Source organism: Poecilia formosa, unplaced genomic scaffold (genome assembly GCF_000485575.1).
Source record: "Poecilia formosa unplaced genomic scaffold, Poecilia_formosa-5.1.2 Scaffold37, whole genome shotgun sequence".
NCBI classification, from domain to species: domain Eukaryota; kingdom Metazoa; phylum Chordata; class Actinopteri; order Cyprinodontiformes; family Poeciliidae; genus Poecilia; species Poecilia formosa.
In genome coordinates, this window is record NW_006799976.1 from 596,747 (window position 1) to 613,134 (window position 16,388).

Consider the following 16,388-nt stretch of genomic DNA (forward strand, 5'->3'; position numbering starts at 1 on the left):
TCTCTGATGTGTTTGTGTGACGAATTATTGGAGAAATCTCATTTGTTTTTCAGCTCATAAAGATATGTTATTCCTCATTTCCATATATAATTTCAGGGCAAGATGTTTTTAATTATGCATTAAACAGCAGCTTTAATACTGGAGTTCATCAGGGTTCTGTGCTTGGATCAAAAGAGAGCAATTCATAAATACTATTGCTACATAATTGGTGGTGAAATATTTTAATCTGTGAATCAAGATAAAACCAATGAGTCACTCAATTAAGCTAAAAGTTGAAAATAAACCAAGATGTTGAATGAATGCATACAAAATTTCAAAGCACAATAACATGGAAGGTTACAACTATTAAAGTTCTACTACTATTTCTTAGGGACTGCATGTGTCATAAGATGGAGCATTAATCAGAATGGAAACAGATTATAGTAAGATAAAACTGTTCATCATTCTTATTCTTTAATGATTCTAGACTACGTCAGCGCTCTGGCAAAGTTCATCAACATTTCTGTGCAGGAGGGGAGGCGACATTTAGAGTCCTACCCTGTTATTTTTAATAATGTACAGGTGTATATAAACAACAAAGATGAAATATTTTTATGCTCAGTAAAACAGGATAAAACCAAGAGAATCGGCAGTTCAGATTATGCTGAAAAAGTGAGGACACAGATGTACAGCAACTTATAAAAGCATGTACATCCCTTCACCTCTTTCAAATTTTGTCACTTTAGCTCCACATGTTTCAATGCATTTGATTTGGATTTAACGCGATAAACCAACAGAAACCTCAACCAGTTTCTTCCAGAAGTCACTTTTAGTTATCAGAGTTTACCCATTTGTAATTAAATCTCTGTATAAGAAAGCTCTACTAAGTTTATAAAACAAAATATCCCAAAGATTTAACAAAAAATCACCCATAGCAGTAATTAGAATGGTCCAGTCAAAGTTCCCAACTAAATCCAGTCAAGAGTTGTGGCAATACTTGAAAAGGGATTCTCAAAGACGCTCCTGATCCAATGAAACTGTAGATTTGAAGAACAAGGGCACATTTTAGGAGTGGAGAGTCTAAATGCAAACACACAGCAAACTCTTCAGATTTGTATTTGAAATAAAACAACAAAAAAACAAACATGCAACAATTTCCTTTTAATTCACACGAATGACACGAAATAAAAGTTAAAGTAAATCATCTGAATGCATTAGTCTTCAAGGGAATTTAAATCACAACAAATGAGAAGGCCCCTCAATATACCGTAGAAGATGCTTTCAGTGTTTCAGTAGATTGAAGCCGGACATTGTGCATTAAAAAATAAAAATAAAAAATCATAATACAATGATGCAGACAGCGTGTGCAGTGAGTGCCGCCCGTTCACCCGCCAGCCGTCTCCCTCCCACTTGATTGGAAAACAAACTGGACTTTAGTCAAAGTAAAACCTCACTGATTTGGGTAAACATTGCTCAAGCCAATAAAAGCCTTTTGGGGCAATTAGGTCAGGAACAAGAGAAAACTATGAGGCTCTGCGATGGTTCCTTTGTGTATAAAAGACTGCACTTCAGGTGATGCTCCTCCAAACTGGACCGGACAGAGGCACATAAGGATCATCACGGTAAGAAGAGGCACATTAGATTTCTGTTCATTTTATAGGTAAAACATTCCAGTCCCTGTGTGGTTTAATAAGATGAAACTAAAGGGCTCAAGGAGTTTGCATGGGCCGTTTGATTAGTGTTCACTCTTTAAAATATCGAATCAAAAACAAAGATAACAATCTAGTGCTTTCAAAGAACTGAAAGATTGCCTTTGCCCTGATTTGTACTTCTAAGAACCGAGAAGATTTTATGACAGGACATGAAAGGAAAAGCTGATAAGAACACGATGCAGACAGCAGGTGAACTATTAATTGCTTTGGGTGCAAATAGCCAGAGAGTGAACTGCTGCAAAGGTGTACTTTTGGTTTAAAATGTCAATACAGCATTTACAGAAAGTGGACTTATGTAAAATAAGGAATCACAGATATCAGTGATGTGAAGAACACTGGATGACACGAGGGAGGAAAGTTGATAAATTGAGAAATGGGGAGGAGGGAAATAAAATTAAACCCTTGATAACAGTGGAATTGCTCAACTAAAACTGCACGTACGTTTGCTAAAATTGAGTTCATTTTCTGTCCTGTTGCAGCTCCATCATGGTGCAGAGAGTGGCAGTGATCGGGGCGGGCCCCTCGGGTCTCACCAGCGTCAAGGCTTGCCTGGAGGAGGGCTTGGAGCCGACCTGCTTCGAAAGCAGCGACGACATAGGAGGACTCTGGATGTTCAAGGCAAGACGCCATCTCTAGTTGAATTTCCCTATGTTTAGTCACCAAGCACAACTTCGAGGAAGTATTCGCACTCTCGGATGCTTTCCACATTTTTCACATTATTGCCATGAACTTCACTGTATTGGTTTGAAGCCTCTTAGTTTTGCCATATTATTAGATCCATCCAGATTCCCGTCAACTGGGATGTTCCTGCAGAAGAAAAGCAGCCCTCTTTTTAACAGTGTTTTTTTTTTTTCTTTTCTACATAGTCTCTTTTCCTGCACAGTGTTTGTTTGTTTTTCTGTGCAGGAAGTGCCTGAGCCAAGCAGGGCCAGCATCTACCGCTCTCTCACCATCAACATTTCCAAGGAGATGATGTGCTACAGCGACTTCCCCATCCCCGCTGATTACCCAAACTACATGCACCACTCTAAGATCCTGAAGTACTTCAGGATGTACGCGGAGCACTTTAAAATACTGAAACACATTCGTTTCCAGGTAACCTAATTCTTAAGAAACCTTTATTGGTCAAAATCTGGGCTGTCAAGACTGTTTCTTTAACTGCTGGGTGTTTTTCTTTTTCAGACCTCAGTAAAGAAAGTCACACAAAGACCGGACTTTTCTCGCACCGGTCAGTGGGAGGTGGTGACGAAGACCAAAGATGGACTGGAGGAGAGGCACATCTTTGACGCAGTCATCTGCTGCTCCGGTCATTACACCTACCCTAACCTGCCACTTAAAGACTTTCCAGGTATGTCTCGGTCTTGTCTTGTTTAGTTTGCACATACAGTTAGAAAATTTATAGCAAAACAATCGTGACGGATTTTCCAAAACCCAAGAAGCGATTGTAGCATGTGATACCTGCTGCAGGAATTGAGACGTTTGAAGGAAAATACTTCCACAGCTGGGACTACAAGGGACCCGAGGACATGCACGGGAAGAGAGTGGTGGTCATCGGCATCGGCAACTCAGGAGGAGACATCGCCGTTGAGAGTAGCAAATTTGCAGAGCAGGTTCTTGTTCTCTTTGTCTTGTCTTTGTTTTTGAGGTAACACATCTCTCTGTTACTTGCAGGAATGTTAATTAGCATCTGTTCTGTTGCCCAGGTGTATATGAGCACCCGTCGTGGCGCCTGGGTGATCCGTCAGGTCTCAGATAACAGCGTTCCGGTGGACATGATGTACAACACCAGGTTCGTCCACATCCTTTTCCAGCTGCTGCCCATCAACTTTTTCAACTGGTTTGGAGAGAAGAAACTCAACGCCATGTACGACCACACAACATACGCCCTCAAGCCCAAACACAGGTGGGTGCTCTCCTGAAAATACACAGTGCCGAGCAAAAAGCATTTGGAAGGCTTTTATGTTTGTCATGCTACAACCACAAAAAAAGTGATGGTCTAGCGAAGGGGTCTTAAACTTTAGTCATCAAAAGCCGGTGTCCTGCAACTTTTAGATGTTTTCCTGATCCAACACACCTGAATCAAATGGCTGAATTACCATCTCAGTATGCACTAAAGTTCTCCAAAGTTAATGACCTCATTACTCAGAGCAAGAGGGGAAACATCTTAAAGTTGCAAGACATCAACCCTGGAGGACTGGAGTTGAAGATCCCTAGTCTATTGACTAAAATCCCATCAGTCACACTGATGTTTATGGAAAAAGTGTAGAAAAGTTCAAGGCAAAGTTGGTTAGATTTCTGGACCTCTTTACTGGTCAGTCACTTTGGTGATGTGCATCTTCCCTTTGATTGATGATTATCTCCTGATCTCTCCTAAGTCTGGTGTTCCTCTCTCCTTCCTGCCTCCACAGACTCTTCAGTCAGATCCCAGTGATCAATGACGATCTGCCTCTGAAGATTCTTTCAGGATCTGTCATCATCAAACCGAATGTAAAGGAAATTTGTGGCTCCACTGTGTTGTTTGACGATGGGAGCACGGTGGAAAAGGTCAGAATCTTCCTCCTAAGTATTTTCAAGAGTCTTTCCACACTCCCAGAATCCTTTTCACTGATCTACGTCTTCTTCATTGCAGGTAGACACAATTGTGTTCGCCACGGGGTACAACTATGGCTTCCCCTACTTGCCAAACAATGTTCTTTATAAGTCAGGCCACAGAGTAGGTCTCTACAAGCACGTGTTCCCTCCAAACTTGGAGCATACCACTCTAGGTGTGGTGGGTTTCATTCATGCCCTCGGCGCCATCATGCCTCAAGCGGAAATGCAGGCCCGCTGGGTGGCACGTGTCTTCAAAGGTGAGAGGCAAGGCTTTTATATGCTCCTGTTGTTAGTTGAAACCCTCAAAAGCCTGAGTGATCCTAACATGTCTTTATCATTTTTTTTGCTTTTAAGGACTTAAGAAGCTTCCCTCAAACCAAACCATGATCAAAGCTGTTGACAAGGACACTAAGGACATTGAGAAAAAGTAACTTCCCATTATTGTCTTCCATAATAGATCACCTATTTTTCGCAGTCCATTCAATGTTTGATCTTACAACAATTTGTTGGCCACCTCCACAGCTACATTGTGTCACAGTTGACCCCACTGCAGGTGGACTTTGTTTCCTACATGGACGACATCGCTGGAGAGATTGGAGTGAGGCCGAGTCTTCCCTGGCTCTTCTTCACAGACTACCAACTGTTCAAGCATGTATTCTGGGGACCCGTCTCCTCCTACCAGTACCGGTTGATGGGGCCGGGGAAGTGGGATGGAGCCCGCAAAGCGATCTTCACCCAGTTCGATCGCATGTACCAGCCCCTAAAAAGCAGGAAGGTCTGAATGAACACCGTTTTTAAACCAGCTTTAAACTTGTAATCTACCATTATCCTTTCAAATATAAACTAAATGCATCCTCTTTTCACGTCCGCCCAGCTGGAGGAGCCAGAGTCCTCCATTACGGGCCGCCTGGTTAAACTGAGCCTGGTGATTCTGGGTGGAGGAGCCGCGGCGTACTACTTCCACACACACCACCCAGACCCCATACCCACCCTGCTGTCCAACATCCGTCCACAGGCAGCCTGGAGATGAGAGAAGAACTCGGGATCGTTCAATCCAATGGGCTCAAAACCAGACCGATGACAGTGATATTGTGTTTTTTTTGGGTTTTTTTTTTTTTTGTGCGTTTACTTTTTGTGAACTCTTGGAAGTGGATTGCCAAATTATGCTCATTAGGCAACTGTTTCAAAATGCAAATGTGGATTTAAAATGTGTTTGTGCTTTGAAGCAGGTCAGCAAAACTTCACATCAACTGCTGTAATGTAAGCGGTACGCTCAAACATATTTAAGTAAGTGATTTTGGTTTTTATCGGGGGTTTTTGTTTTTCAAAATATTTTTTTCCCCCATTTTCTGTTTACTGATAGAGTCCATCAGATTTTTTTTTATTAAGTCTAGTAAGTATATTTTGTTTTTCCTCAAAAGTACATTTAGACATACCACCCCAGTTTAATTCTGCATGTGTCACTTTTTTTTTTTTCCACAATTGAGGAACATTTGAAAATAAACTATACCATACCCTGTAGCTGCTTTATCAGACATATAACTTCCTGTTTCTGTTGAGTATAAATCTGATCTTTTCTCCTCATTCATTAACCTTGTATGTTTTGCATGAGGTTACTCGGCACCACCAAACTAAAGTCCCAAATGAAATATTTTTGCAATATGTGCTGCTCTGATCAATTTTTGACAAGCTTTGATTGTCGAAAGGGACTTTTAGGGGCTGTAGTACAGCAGTTTTGGAGATAAATAAGGTAAATGTATCAATGACTTCAAAACAAATGGTTTCTCCTCAAATTGGTGAGAAAAAAATCATACACGGATCACACACAAGCACCTGAAAACAATCTAAGTTCCCATATTCTTGTTGGCTGCATATAAGATTTTGATAAATGTTCACTTTACCAAGTAAGTAATTTTTATTTTGAATCTACATCCAAAACCAAATGACACAGATTCCACCTGTGGGCTATTTTTAATCACAGAAGAGAAACAGGTACATCTCTTCATAGGACATCATGATTATGTATTTGAGCTAATCCTTTTACCATGGTTCAGACCAGATCAACATGAAAAGTTGTGAAAAACACCTTTTAATCCAGCTATTGTCCAAAAAGAGCTTTTTTTTGTTGTTGTTTTTGTTTTTGTTTTTTACTTCAGATTTAAAAGTGAAGTGAAAATCTGAGTCTGGAGGAACTCAAACATCATCATAGTGCGCCCCCTGGTGCTGACATCTCGCAGTCTCCTGATTGTGGGTGATCAGCTCAAGCTGAAAGCTGCTGTAAATGTGAATGTTGCTTTAAGAGTTGAAACTTTGAGCTTTTGAAATCACTCCGTGTTCTTTGGGACTTGTGAAATTTTTCCATGCACTTTCACTTGCTGAGAAGGTTTTTTTTCCCCAGCTCAACACAAAGGGGGGGTTTCGATCAAAGCTACCCAGAACCTTTATCCTCTGGAACTATTGCAGTCTGGTACAAAGAGCACACTCGTCTAGTTTCTTTCATTAATGAGTAACATTAGCAGCAGATTTTTTTCTTTCCTTCTTTTCTCAGATGTTTAATCTTTAGGGCTCCAGAAGTTAGGATATCGTCTTTTTTCTGCTATGATGTTTTCTCTTTTATTAATCCAGCATAAATATGAGCCAGTGCATTTACTCATTAGTAGTCCCATTAAGAGTAGTCTAAAACACTTTATTCACGAAGAATGTTGATGCACTTAACTCATTTAGCTGCCAGAGACAAGGGTGGAATTTTCCATCAGCCTGGGCAAAGTCTGGCCTGCTCTGTCCACGTCACCTTTGTGACCTTGATGGGGGTTTTTTCCAGCATGTGGGATTATCTTACCCTTCCCCCATACATAGGTCTTCCAACATCCTCAAACCGTTCTTGCTGTATTCCTACAGATTTGGTAATAAATCATTGTTAACTGGGAAGGGATCTTTTTTTCTGAAACTAAGTTCCAAATAACCTTGTATGCACCAAAATCAAGGTTCCTAACTTTGACCCTCTCCCCCCTGGAGCTAGTAGATTGTGCTTTTCCATTAAACCAAAAAAGGATTTGTGATCTTGAGTAACTGGTGGAGCGTCAAGGAAGAAGCTAAAATGTGCGTAATATGAAGGGCATTAGGGGAAAATAACCAAACCTCGGGTCATTTTGATCATTTTTATTCAGCCACAAGAGAGAAACCAGTGACTTGCAAAAGTAATAATTTGATCCAAACCTTCCCATTGCGACTGGTTGAATTGATGTCCTGACGGAAGGTGAATCTCCATCACAATCTCAATGCTGCTCCAGCCCATAACACAAATTTTCCCACAATATTGTCATGTGTAGCTCCATTCATCTTCCATTAATCAGCTTTTCTGTCCTCCTCACAGCATGATGCTGCCACCACCCTGTTTCACCATGGAGATGCATCAAGTGATGTTCACAGTGATGTGCTTTGCTACTTTTCTTTAACACACTATACTGTCAGTGTAGGCAAACGTTTTAGGCAGCTCACCTTCTTTCCGGTTGGTGTCTATGGACAAACTTTCTTTCAACACTAGTTTTCTATTTGCCAGATTTGTGGAGTGCAATAATAATAATTCTATCAACAGATTCCCCCGTTTGAGCCAAAGTTACTATAAACCTGTCTTAACAGGTTTATTGTGTTGTATGTTTTCCCATTCCTGGAGGAATCACATACTTAAAAGGACAGAATACAAATATACTTTTTAAATTTCTATCTTTAGAAATGCTGAACGGAGGGGGAAAAGCATCTTCTAGATGCGACTGAGATGTTTAAAGTGTTGATGTGAGGTCCGGACGTCATCCAACAGTAACCCTAACTTGATGTGAAAAGCACTTACAAAGGGCATGACCCATAGTCCCAGTTTCGTCAAGAGAACCTCCTGTCTGAGCACAGACGCTGGAAGGCAATCAGAGGCAATCTCTGAGTAAACAAGAGTTTACTGAATAGTTGACATTCATAAACTGGGAAGGTTTGTACACATTAACCAATTTATTGACTCCATCTACTGTAGACTTACCAAGTGCAATCTGGTTCACATAAAATGATTTGGGAATTAAAGCGATACAACCCAGTCAGTTGTGACCTTAACTTTTAGTCAGTCAGTGTGATGAAGGACTGAGTGACTGAGGAAGGGACGAAACTGCGACCTGCTGAACAGACGTCAGTAGACAGACTGAGGACAGACGATGCAGCTGCACAGACGAGCACCACGAACTGCAGAATTCAATCCTTTTTTTTTTTTTCTTTTTTTTTTTTACTTTGTGTTTTTAGATTCATTTCACTCTCTGTCGTGTATAAACCCGCATCTAGATGGCGGCGTGCACGCGCAACCTCTCAAACAGGTTCGAGTAACGCGCGTGTCCGAGCGAGCGCACATCAGACAGTCGACAGTAGAGTAATTAATAACACCATGTATTTTTTTTATTTTTATCATTATTTAAAATAAAAAAAAAGCACATCCTGGCCACACTGTTCTCACCATATTTGTAACGACGCTTGACATGTTTTTTCTTCCTCGGTTGTCTCACAGCTCACGGTTTTCCCGGCATCGAAGGATCAGGTCCTCAAAGTTTGGACCGCCCCTTTTAAACCGCACAACCCAAACTTATGAGTACAGTTGCAATAGTTTGTACTACGGCACCGCTGAAAACTCTCTAAAATAATTTTTAAAAATACTTCCATAAATTAGCTAATGGTATATTTCTCTGATCGACAAAAGAAAACGTTCATGATCCTGTCATCCACAAACTGTATACAGATACAGTCGGGTGTCTTTGTTGCCTGGAGGAGAGAAAAAAAAAAGTCAGCAGCGGGTCTGTATAAAAGTCGGCGCTCTGATGAGATTCGTCCCTTTTCCAGAGACAGGCCAAGAAGCACACAAGGTAAGACAAATAAGCTGCTGCAAGAAAACCTGTTTGTTTACAGCTCTTTTGTTGTTTTTCATAATTAAATCATTTAATCTTTAACATGCCTGTTCTTTAAAGTCATGAAGAAAATAATGAGATTGTTGCAAATCAATGCAATGTTTTTGCATCGTTATTATTTTTCGTATGGATTGTGTTATGATGCATTTACACAGAACATTCCAAACGGTGTTTTAAAAGGTAAGAATATTTACTAGCTTTTACGTTTTCTTGAACATAAATTTGATTGAGAAGAAAATGCACGCCGTTAGTTTATTCATGCAAATGAAAAATCAGAACATTGTGCAAAAGGGTTTTGAACATAATTTTCATTTTGCATATATATTGCCTTTGACATATTTATGCTTATTTTGTTGAAAGAAAAATGCAATCAAAGTATTTCTGTGCAAAAAGAAAAAATGTAAGGATTAACCAAACAGTTTTAAATAAAACAAAGAGACCAAAGTTGGACAAGGCAAAAAGTTCCAACAGGAAGAAAAAAGACAGGTCTTAACATGAACTGCACAGATGTGATATAACAAGTTGCAGGGTCATTGGGTTAAAGTGGTTTAAAGAAAAACCTTTGTTCTGCATGCGACTTCTAGGAACTTGTTTTATGACTCTGGCTGCAATCAAGAGCATTACTGAGGGTTTTATCTGGAAGCCACAAAGGGCTGCCTCCCCTCAAGTATTGGCCATGTTTATCAAAACTCAAACTTATCTTTAAATGCTTGCACTGTAACGATGTTTGTGAATTCAGCTGAGCAACAGTTTGGTGCTGTGCTCTGATTTCATCATCACGTAAAACTGATATCTGCAGCTTTGAAATCACATATGATCACATTTAGAAACTACTTTGTAAGATGGTTTTTGCTAGAAAAAAAAGACATTAATTTAGCTTTGTTTCTGTTTGCTAATGCTACACTTGCACCATTACCTGCATACGAGTAACATGAACAATAGTTTTTCAGAGCTGAACATTTAAACAGCATTGAAGACATAAAGCGCTGATTGTAACATTTTTTATTTTTTTTTAAAGCATAAAAAATATTTTCTTATTTCGTGATCATATGAAAAATATTGCTGGAGAAAACCGCATCTAAATTACCTGAGACTCGACCATTTTTCCACATTGCTGACAGCTCAAGCTGCGTCTTGCCAAGGGAATGTAGTCAAAATCCGTTGAAATGTGTAAGCACATTCCAAAAGAGACAGATCCTTCTAGGAATGGTGGCAGTTTGGGAAAAATAAGGTTGGATTCAGGATTTCAACGGCGAGGGGTGAAAACATTTTATAATTCACACATAAAATGTTTTCCTACTTTAAGCAACCAACTTGATTAGCTGGTTAGTAATTAGTTTTGAGACATATCTCTGTTAGTTGTATGCTAAAACCCTAAAATTGTGGGTGGGGGGAGTAATTCTAGTCTGAGCTAAAAAGACTTTTTAAAGTGAATTTATGACACATCATTACTTTAATGTGATTGAACAATTTAAATTAATATTTTATCTTGTCTACTGTAGCTTATACACTGTGTTATATTTCTAGTTTTTCTTTCTTCCTGCCCTGTTGCAGCTCCATCATGGTGCAGAGAGTGGCAGTGATCGGGGCGGGCCCCTCTGGTCTCACCAGCGTCAAGGCTTGCCTGGATGAGGGCATGGAGCCCACCTGCTTCGAAAGCAGCGACGACATAGGAGGGCTCTGGAAGTTCAAGGCAAGAATTTGCCGGCTGCTGCTGAGGAGATCGTTTTAATCCTGCAGATTTCCCCGAGGAAAGGAGGAAATTTACTTTCGATTCTCTGTCTTCCCAGGAAGTCTCGGAGCCAAACAGGGCCAGCATATATCGCTCCCTGACCATCAACATCTGGAAGGAGATGATGTGCTACAGCGACTTCCCCATCCCCGCTGATTACCCAAACTACATGCACCACTCTAAGATCCTGAAGTACTTCAGGATGTACGCGGAGCACTTTAAAATACTGCAACACATTCGTTTCCAGGTAAATGCACAGGAAGAAGACCTTAAATCATTCTGGAGCTGTTCAGAGAGCTTTGTTGACCTTTTCCTTGTTCTTTGCTTATAACTTAGACCTCGGTGAAGAAAGTCACGCAGAGACCAGACTTTTCCCACACCGGTCAGTGGGAGGTGGTGATAGAAAATAAAGATGGACTGGAGGAGAGGCACATCTTTGATGCAGTCATCTGCTGCTCCGGTCATTTCAACTACCCCAACCTGCCGTTAAAAGACTTTCCGGGTAATACATGGTGGAAAACACTTGTGCAAGTATTCATTCTTGAACTGTTTGATATTTTGCTACAAAAACACAAAATCTTATCAAGTATTCTATTTTTTTTGTCTAGTTTCTGGTGCAATTAACTTGAAATAGGCCAAACTAACTTACAAGCTTGTTTTAAGTGAATACTTCCTTAATATCAATTTTTTTTTAAAGAAGTACACGTTCCAGATTTTTCACTTATAACATGGGAAAAATGTACAAGTAATTTCATAAGCTGCTGTTTTAATGCTAATCATCCTCGCTATTTGCATTCCACACGCTTGAGTATCTTTCCAATATGTTGCAGGAATTGAGACGTTTGAAGGAAAATACTTCCACAGCTGGGACTACAAGGGACCCGAGGACATGCACGGGAAGAGAGTGGTGGTCATCGGCATCGGCAACTCAGGAGGAGACATCGCCGTGGAGGGCAGCAGAGTAGCAGAGCAGGTCGGGAAGTCTTTCTGGGGGGGAAGGGGTTTCCCAACCGTTGCCACATTGAAAGTCTTGAACTCCCTGTAAAATGCGGTGCACACTTTCATCAACGGCTTCGTTTACTTGTTGTCCTTGAAACTTTCCCTGCAGGTGTACCTGAGCACTCGCAGCGGTGCCTGGGTCATCCGTCAGGTTTCCGACAACGGCTTGCCGGTTGACAGGTTCAACACGCGCTTTGTCCATGTCATGTTCAAGCTGCTGCCCATGAGTTTTCTCAACTGGCTCGGGGAGAAGAAGCTCAACGCCATGTACGACCACGCGGTATACGGCCTCAAACCCAAACACAGGTAGGATGCTACAATGTTATGATGAGGGGGTCAATCGTCGTTTTCTGAGCAGATAATTGTTTTGCTCAGCAAAACTAAATTGCAGCATCTCTCTATTGGAGAGCATGGTCTAAAAGCTGCTCCAATGCTCATCAAAGCTTTCTGGTTCCAGCTATAGAACAACAAGCCATTATGTCCAATCCAGCAGAAGAGCAGCTTGAATTGCCAAAACGTAACTTTGGACAGATAGGCGCCTAAGAATCCACTAGATTGCAATGTGTTGCTCAAGTTGCCGCTGAGGGTTAACTGAGCCAGACACAAGTGTCTCCTGGAGTCAGTAGAGTCAGCGGACCAACAGGAAAATATTAACCGCACTGTGGGAAATAGGTATGCATACTTTGTTGCTTTGACATACACCACCTACCAGGGGTTAAGCTCAGCCGGGGTTATCTGGGGGTAAAGCTCCAACACGTGTTTTCCCAACTGTGTTAGACTGTCGGAGCCGGTGTAATCTGTTCTGGATTTGATCAAATCTTTAGTGGGAGCAAGAAACAGGACTGCTTAGTATTAAGTTAGAAAGGAACTTTTTAGACTACGAGGGCATCAAACTCTCATTCTGCTAATGTTCTACTAATGACCCAACTATTGGGTTCGTCTGTGTTAAATCAGAGAGTCTTGGAGGACTGGAGTTTGACACTAGTGGAATTGATTTTAAATCTCTTTGCGCGCTACTAAGACAGACCTGGATAAGATGGGTAAAAAGCCCAGAAAATTAATTCTTCTGTAACTCCAGTGTCATAATCTTGCTCTGCAAAATGTGGGGAAAGATAACAACTTTTAATGTAAATCTGTTTATTCAATATTCAATATAGGGTAAAAAAAACAAAAACAAAAAAAACAAAGAAAAGAAAATGTTAAGAAGAAGTATCCAAATTTATGGACAACAATTCCATTGAGACAAAACATTTTTTACTAACAGTAATCAGTCAGGATGTGGCAGGAGAGAGAGAAAGGCTAAAGACGTGCTGCAAAGATCCTAAAGTATCAAACACTAGAGAGCAGAGTGCCTCACCACACCCCACGATGTTACACAAACACTGATTCTATTTCCACCGTTTCAAAATGAAAAGAGAAAAACATGCCAAGAAAATTGTTACAAGACAATAGTCGCCATTGTTGCTCCTGCATTACCTGATTGCAGTTCAGAAAATAAACTATCTCTACTTGATTTTCAGAGGATCTCATCATGTTTGCAACATTCAATCATGTCTCCTCTTCTTTTTCCCAAGACTCTTCAGCCAGATTCCAGTGATCAACGATGACCTTCCCTTCAAGATTTTGTCCGGGTCAGTCCTCGTCAAGCCAAACTTGAAAGAGATCCGTGGCTCCACCGTGGTCTTCGATGATGGCACCACTGCGGAAAATGTTAGAGGAAAATTTGACGAGACGCTTGTCACAGCCTTTTGTTTCCCTGAGGTAAAAAAAAAACAAAAAAAAAAACACAACAACCTTTTAACCAATGTATTTCCTCTCACAGGTGGATTTGATTGTGTTCGCCACGGGGTACAACTACGATTTCCCCTACCTGCCGAAGCACGTCATGTACAAGTCGGGGCACCGTGTGGGTCTCTACAAACATGTTTTCCCCCCGGTCCTTGAGCAGCCCACTCTGGCTATCGTGGGCTTTATCCATTCTGACGGATCCATCATGCCACAGGCTGAGATGCAGGCCCGCTTTGTCACTCGTGTCTTCAAAGGTGAGGCTTCACTTCAACAGAGGCCATCTTTAAACGGTGTAAATGTTACTTGCTTGTCCCAACCTCTGCACAGACGTGAAGGTCCAGTTGTCAAATGTCTGCTTTCTGTCTTTGGGCCTTCAGGACATAAGAAGCTTCCCTCAAATCAAACCATGATCAAGGCTGTTGAGAAGGACACCAGAAATATTGAGAAAAAGTATGAGCGACGTTCATTATGACTTAGATGAACGGTTCTTAACATTACTAAAAAGCAAGGCTTTTAGTTCTGTTGAAATGGTTTATAAGCTTACATGTTTTTCTCCTACAGCTACGTCGTGTCGAGGCTGACGCCCCTGCAGGTGGACTTTGTCGAGTACATGGACGACTTAGCGCAGGACATCGGAGTGCGCCCAAGTCTCCTCTGGCTGTTCCTCACCGACTTCCCCCTGTTTATGCGGGTTTTCTGGGGGCCCATCACTGCTTACCAGTACCGACTGATGGGGCCGGGAAAATGGAACGGGGCCCGCAGGGCGATCTTCACGCAGCTCGACCGCATGTACCAGCCCCTGAGGACCCGACAGGTCTGAAATGAGTGCTTTTTACACTCCTGGTCACAAGTTTACATACAGTCATCATCTACACTAATATTTTTTTAACTGCTTCTCTTTTTTTTTTACATTACAATAAAACGCAGAACTTCATTCATTGTTAAAAGAATTAAATGGTTTATGGACTGAACTTATATAGCGCTTTTCCAATTTGGGGTTGAGTGCCTTGCCCAGGGGCACATCAACATGTGGCAGGAAAAATCTGGAATTGAAACTACAACCTTCAGATCACAAGACAACAGCTCTACCCATAGAGCCACAGTCACCCCATAAATGGGGGATGTCTCGAAGAAATGTGGTTCATGAGCCGATCCTGTTCATTTTAACTAACTTCCTGCCATCTGAGAGGTTCATTTAGCACAAATGGTTAGAAAATTGGACACACTTGCGCAATCCAAGAGTTCAATAATCTCAAACATACTTTAAAAGTGTTTTCAGGATGGATCAAACTGGCCAACCTTAAGCTTCTGGGAGGATTCAGACCTACGTCTCTGAACCTGTATGTTTAATTTGATCATGTTTCGGGAAAATCCACAATAAATTACCCCTTCGACCTGATTTCTACATCTAAATATTGTTGATTGTATATCATCAGGCCATCTTTAAAGAAAGAACACTTCTAATGCATCATCAAAAGCCCCAAATCAATTTGACTTTCATGCCGATTGACGAGTAAATTCAGACAATAACTGTTTGTGTGCTCCCACAGCTGGGGCCTCAGGAGAGCTCGACAGCAGGCCGCCTCTTCAAGTGGAGCTTGCTGCTCGTGGCTGGAGGAAGCGCCGTCTACTACATCCAAGTTCACAGTCCCACCCTCATCCCCACCCTGATGTCCAAACTTCGTCCACAAACCGTCTAAAGAAACCCCAAGATCAGAACCTCTGATGTTAACCATGGACATCTGTCAGTCATGCAGCAGTGTAACCCCCATCTACTGAGATCGAACAATGCAGCTCTTTTCACTTTAACATGCAACGCTGGTGACACTCACTCTAGTCTGCACTGAAGTAAAGTTTCATATTGCATAAACTATTGCAGTTTAACTGTTTACAAGCAGGCCAGAACTAAACCACTGATATGCTGAAGATCATTGTTTATTGACAAGAAGGGAGGATATGGAGCCAGGATCAGAAAGCTGACAGGCAGAGTTCACCTTCCTGAACCACGGAAGTAGAAAAACAGAGCGAGAGACACAAGAAGTCAGGGAAAGCAAAAATAAAGACATCAGATCTTCCTATAATGAACTGGGCTCTGATTATATATATTGTACAAAAAGCATTCCAAACAATAAAGTGAACCTGCTTTGTTCATTTCAAACCCAGCTCTTGTGCATTTTAGGGATAGGTTTATGGTTGGAACAACAAGTTATGTTAAAAGTTCAACCATTCAGGTTGTAAATCGTATTCTTAGGTTTAAGAGCCGCAGTTTGACTTCTCCATAGATTCCTCCCTCCTGTGGTTTAAACATTGCCTGCACTTGTTAAAAACTCTGCACAGTTTGTGTTGCAGCTCTTCTCCTGCACCAACAACCAGACGCTGTCATCACCATAAATATGCTACCATTACAAAACTGACATGTTTCTTTTTGTCTTTTTGATATTACATTATTTTTCATATAGACTACTAACTTCTGGTGTTTTCAGTGAACACGAGGCTTTTGTCATTTGAATAAATGTTTTAAAGGAACATTAAAGCAATAGGTGCTGCTAATACTATTTTTCCACCCAGAGTTTGATTGAGTGCTCGTTTTTCTATTTCTTATTTCTGTCTTAAGCTTATTATCTCTATTTTCACTCTAAGAAGCAATTAGAA

At 41.1% G+C, this 16,388-nt stretch overlaps 1 protein-coding gene across 5 annotated transcripts; it reads left to right on the forward strand.

Annotated features, from left to right (window-relative positions):
- Positions 1-73: 73 nt before the first annotated feature.
- On the forward strand, positions 74-16,297 carry LOC103137168 (dimethylaniline monooxygenase [N-oxide-forming] 5-like). 5 transcript variants are annotated; one of them, XM_016670767.1, is made up of 11 exons: positions 74-1,601; positions 2,171-2,309; positions 2,598-2,786; positions 2,874-3,039; positions 3,159-3,301; positions 3,395-3,594; positions 4,100-4,235; positions 4,321-4,540; positions 4,638-4,710; positions 14,298-14,550; positions 15,287-16,291. In XM_016670767.1, the coding sequence occupies exons 2-11, from the start codon at positions 2,178-2,180 to the stop codon at positions 15,434-15,436; spliced, it is 1,662 nt and encodes a 553-aa protein (XP_016526253.1). In that variant the 5' UTR covers positions 74-1,601; positions 2,171-2,177; the 3' UTR covers positions 15,437-16,291. The 5 variants fall into 5 exon arrangements, with proteins under 5 accessions (XP_016526253.1, XP_016526251.1, XP_016526256.1 ...); XM_016670765.1 differs by lacking the exons at positions 14,298-14,550; positions 15,287-16,291 and adding exons at positions 4,806-5,058; positions 5,158-5,945; XM_016670769.1 differs by lacking the exons at positions 74-1,601; positions 2,171-2,309; positions 2,598-2,786; ... (4 more) ...; positions 4,321-4,540; positions 4,638-4,710 and adding exons at positions 9,068-9,175; positions 10,772-10,910; positions 11,008-11,196; ... (4 more) ...; positions 13,771-13,990; positions 14,114-14,186 and having other exon boundaries at positions 15,287-16,297.
- Positions 16,298-16,388: the final 91 nt, after the last annotated feature.

Coding starts and splice junctions, on each gene's coding strand:
- LOC103137168 (XM_016670765.1), top strand. CDS start 2,178: ATGGTGCAGAGAGTGGCAGTGATCGGGGCGGGCCCCTCGGGTCTCACC. Junction 3,040..3,158: donor GCCACTTAAAGACTTTCCAG/GTATGTCTCGGT, acceptor TACCTGCTGCAG/GAATTGAGACGTTTGAAGGA. Junction 5,059..5,157: donor AGCCCCTAAAAAGCAGGAAG/GTCTGAATGAAC, acceptor ACGTCCGCCCAG/CTGGAGGAGCCAGAGTCCTC.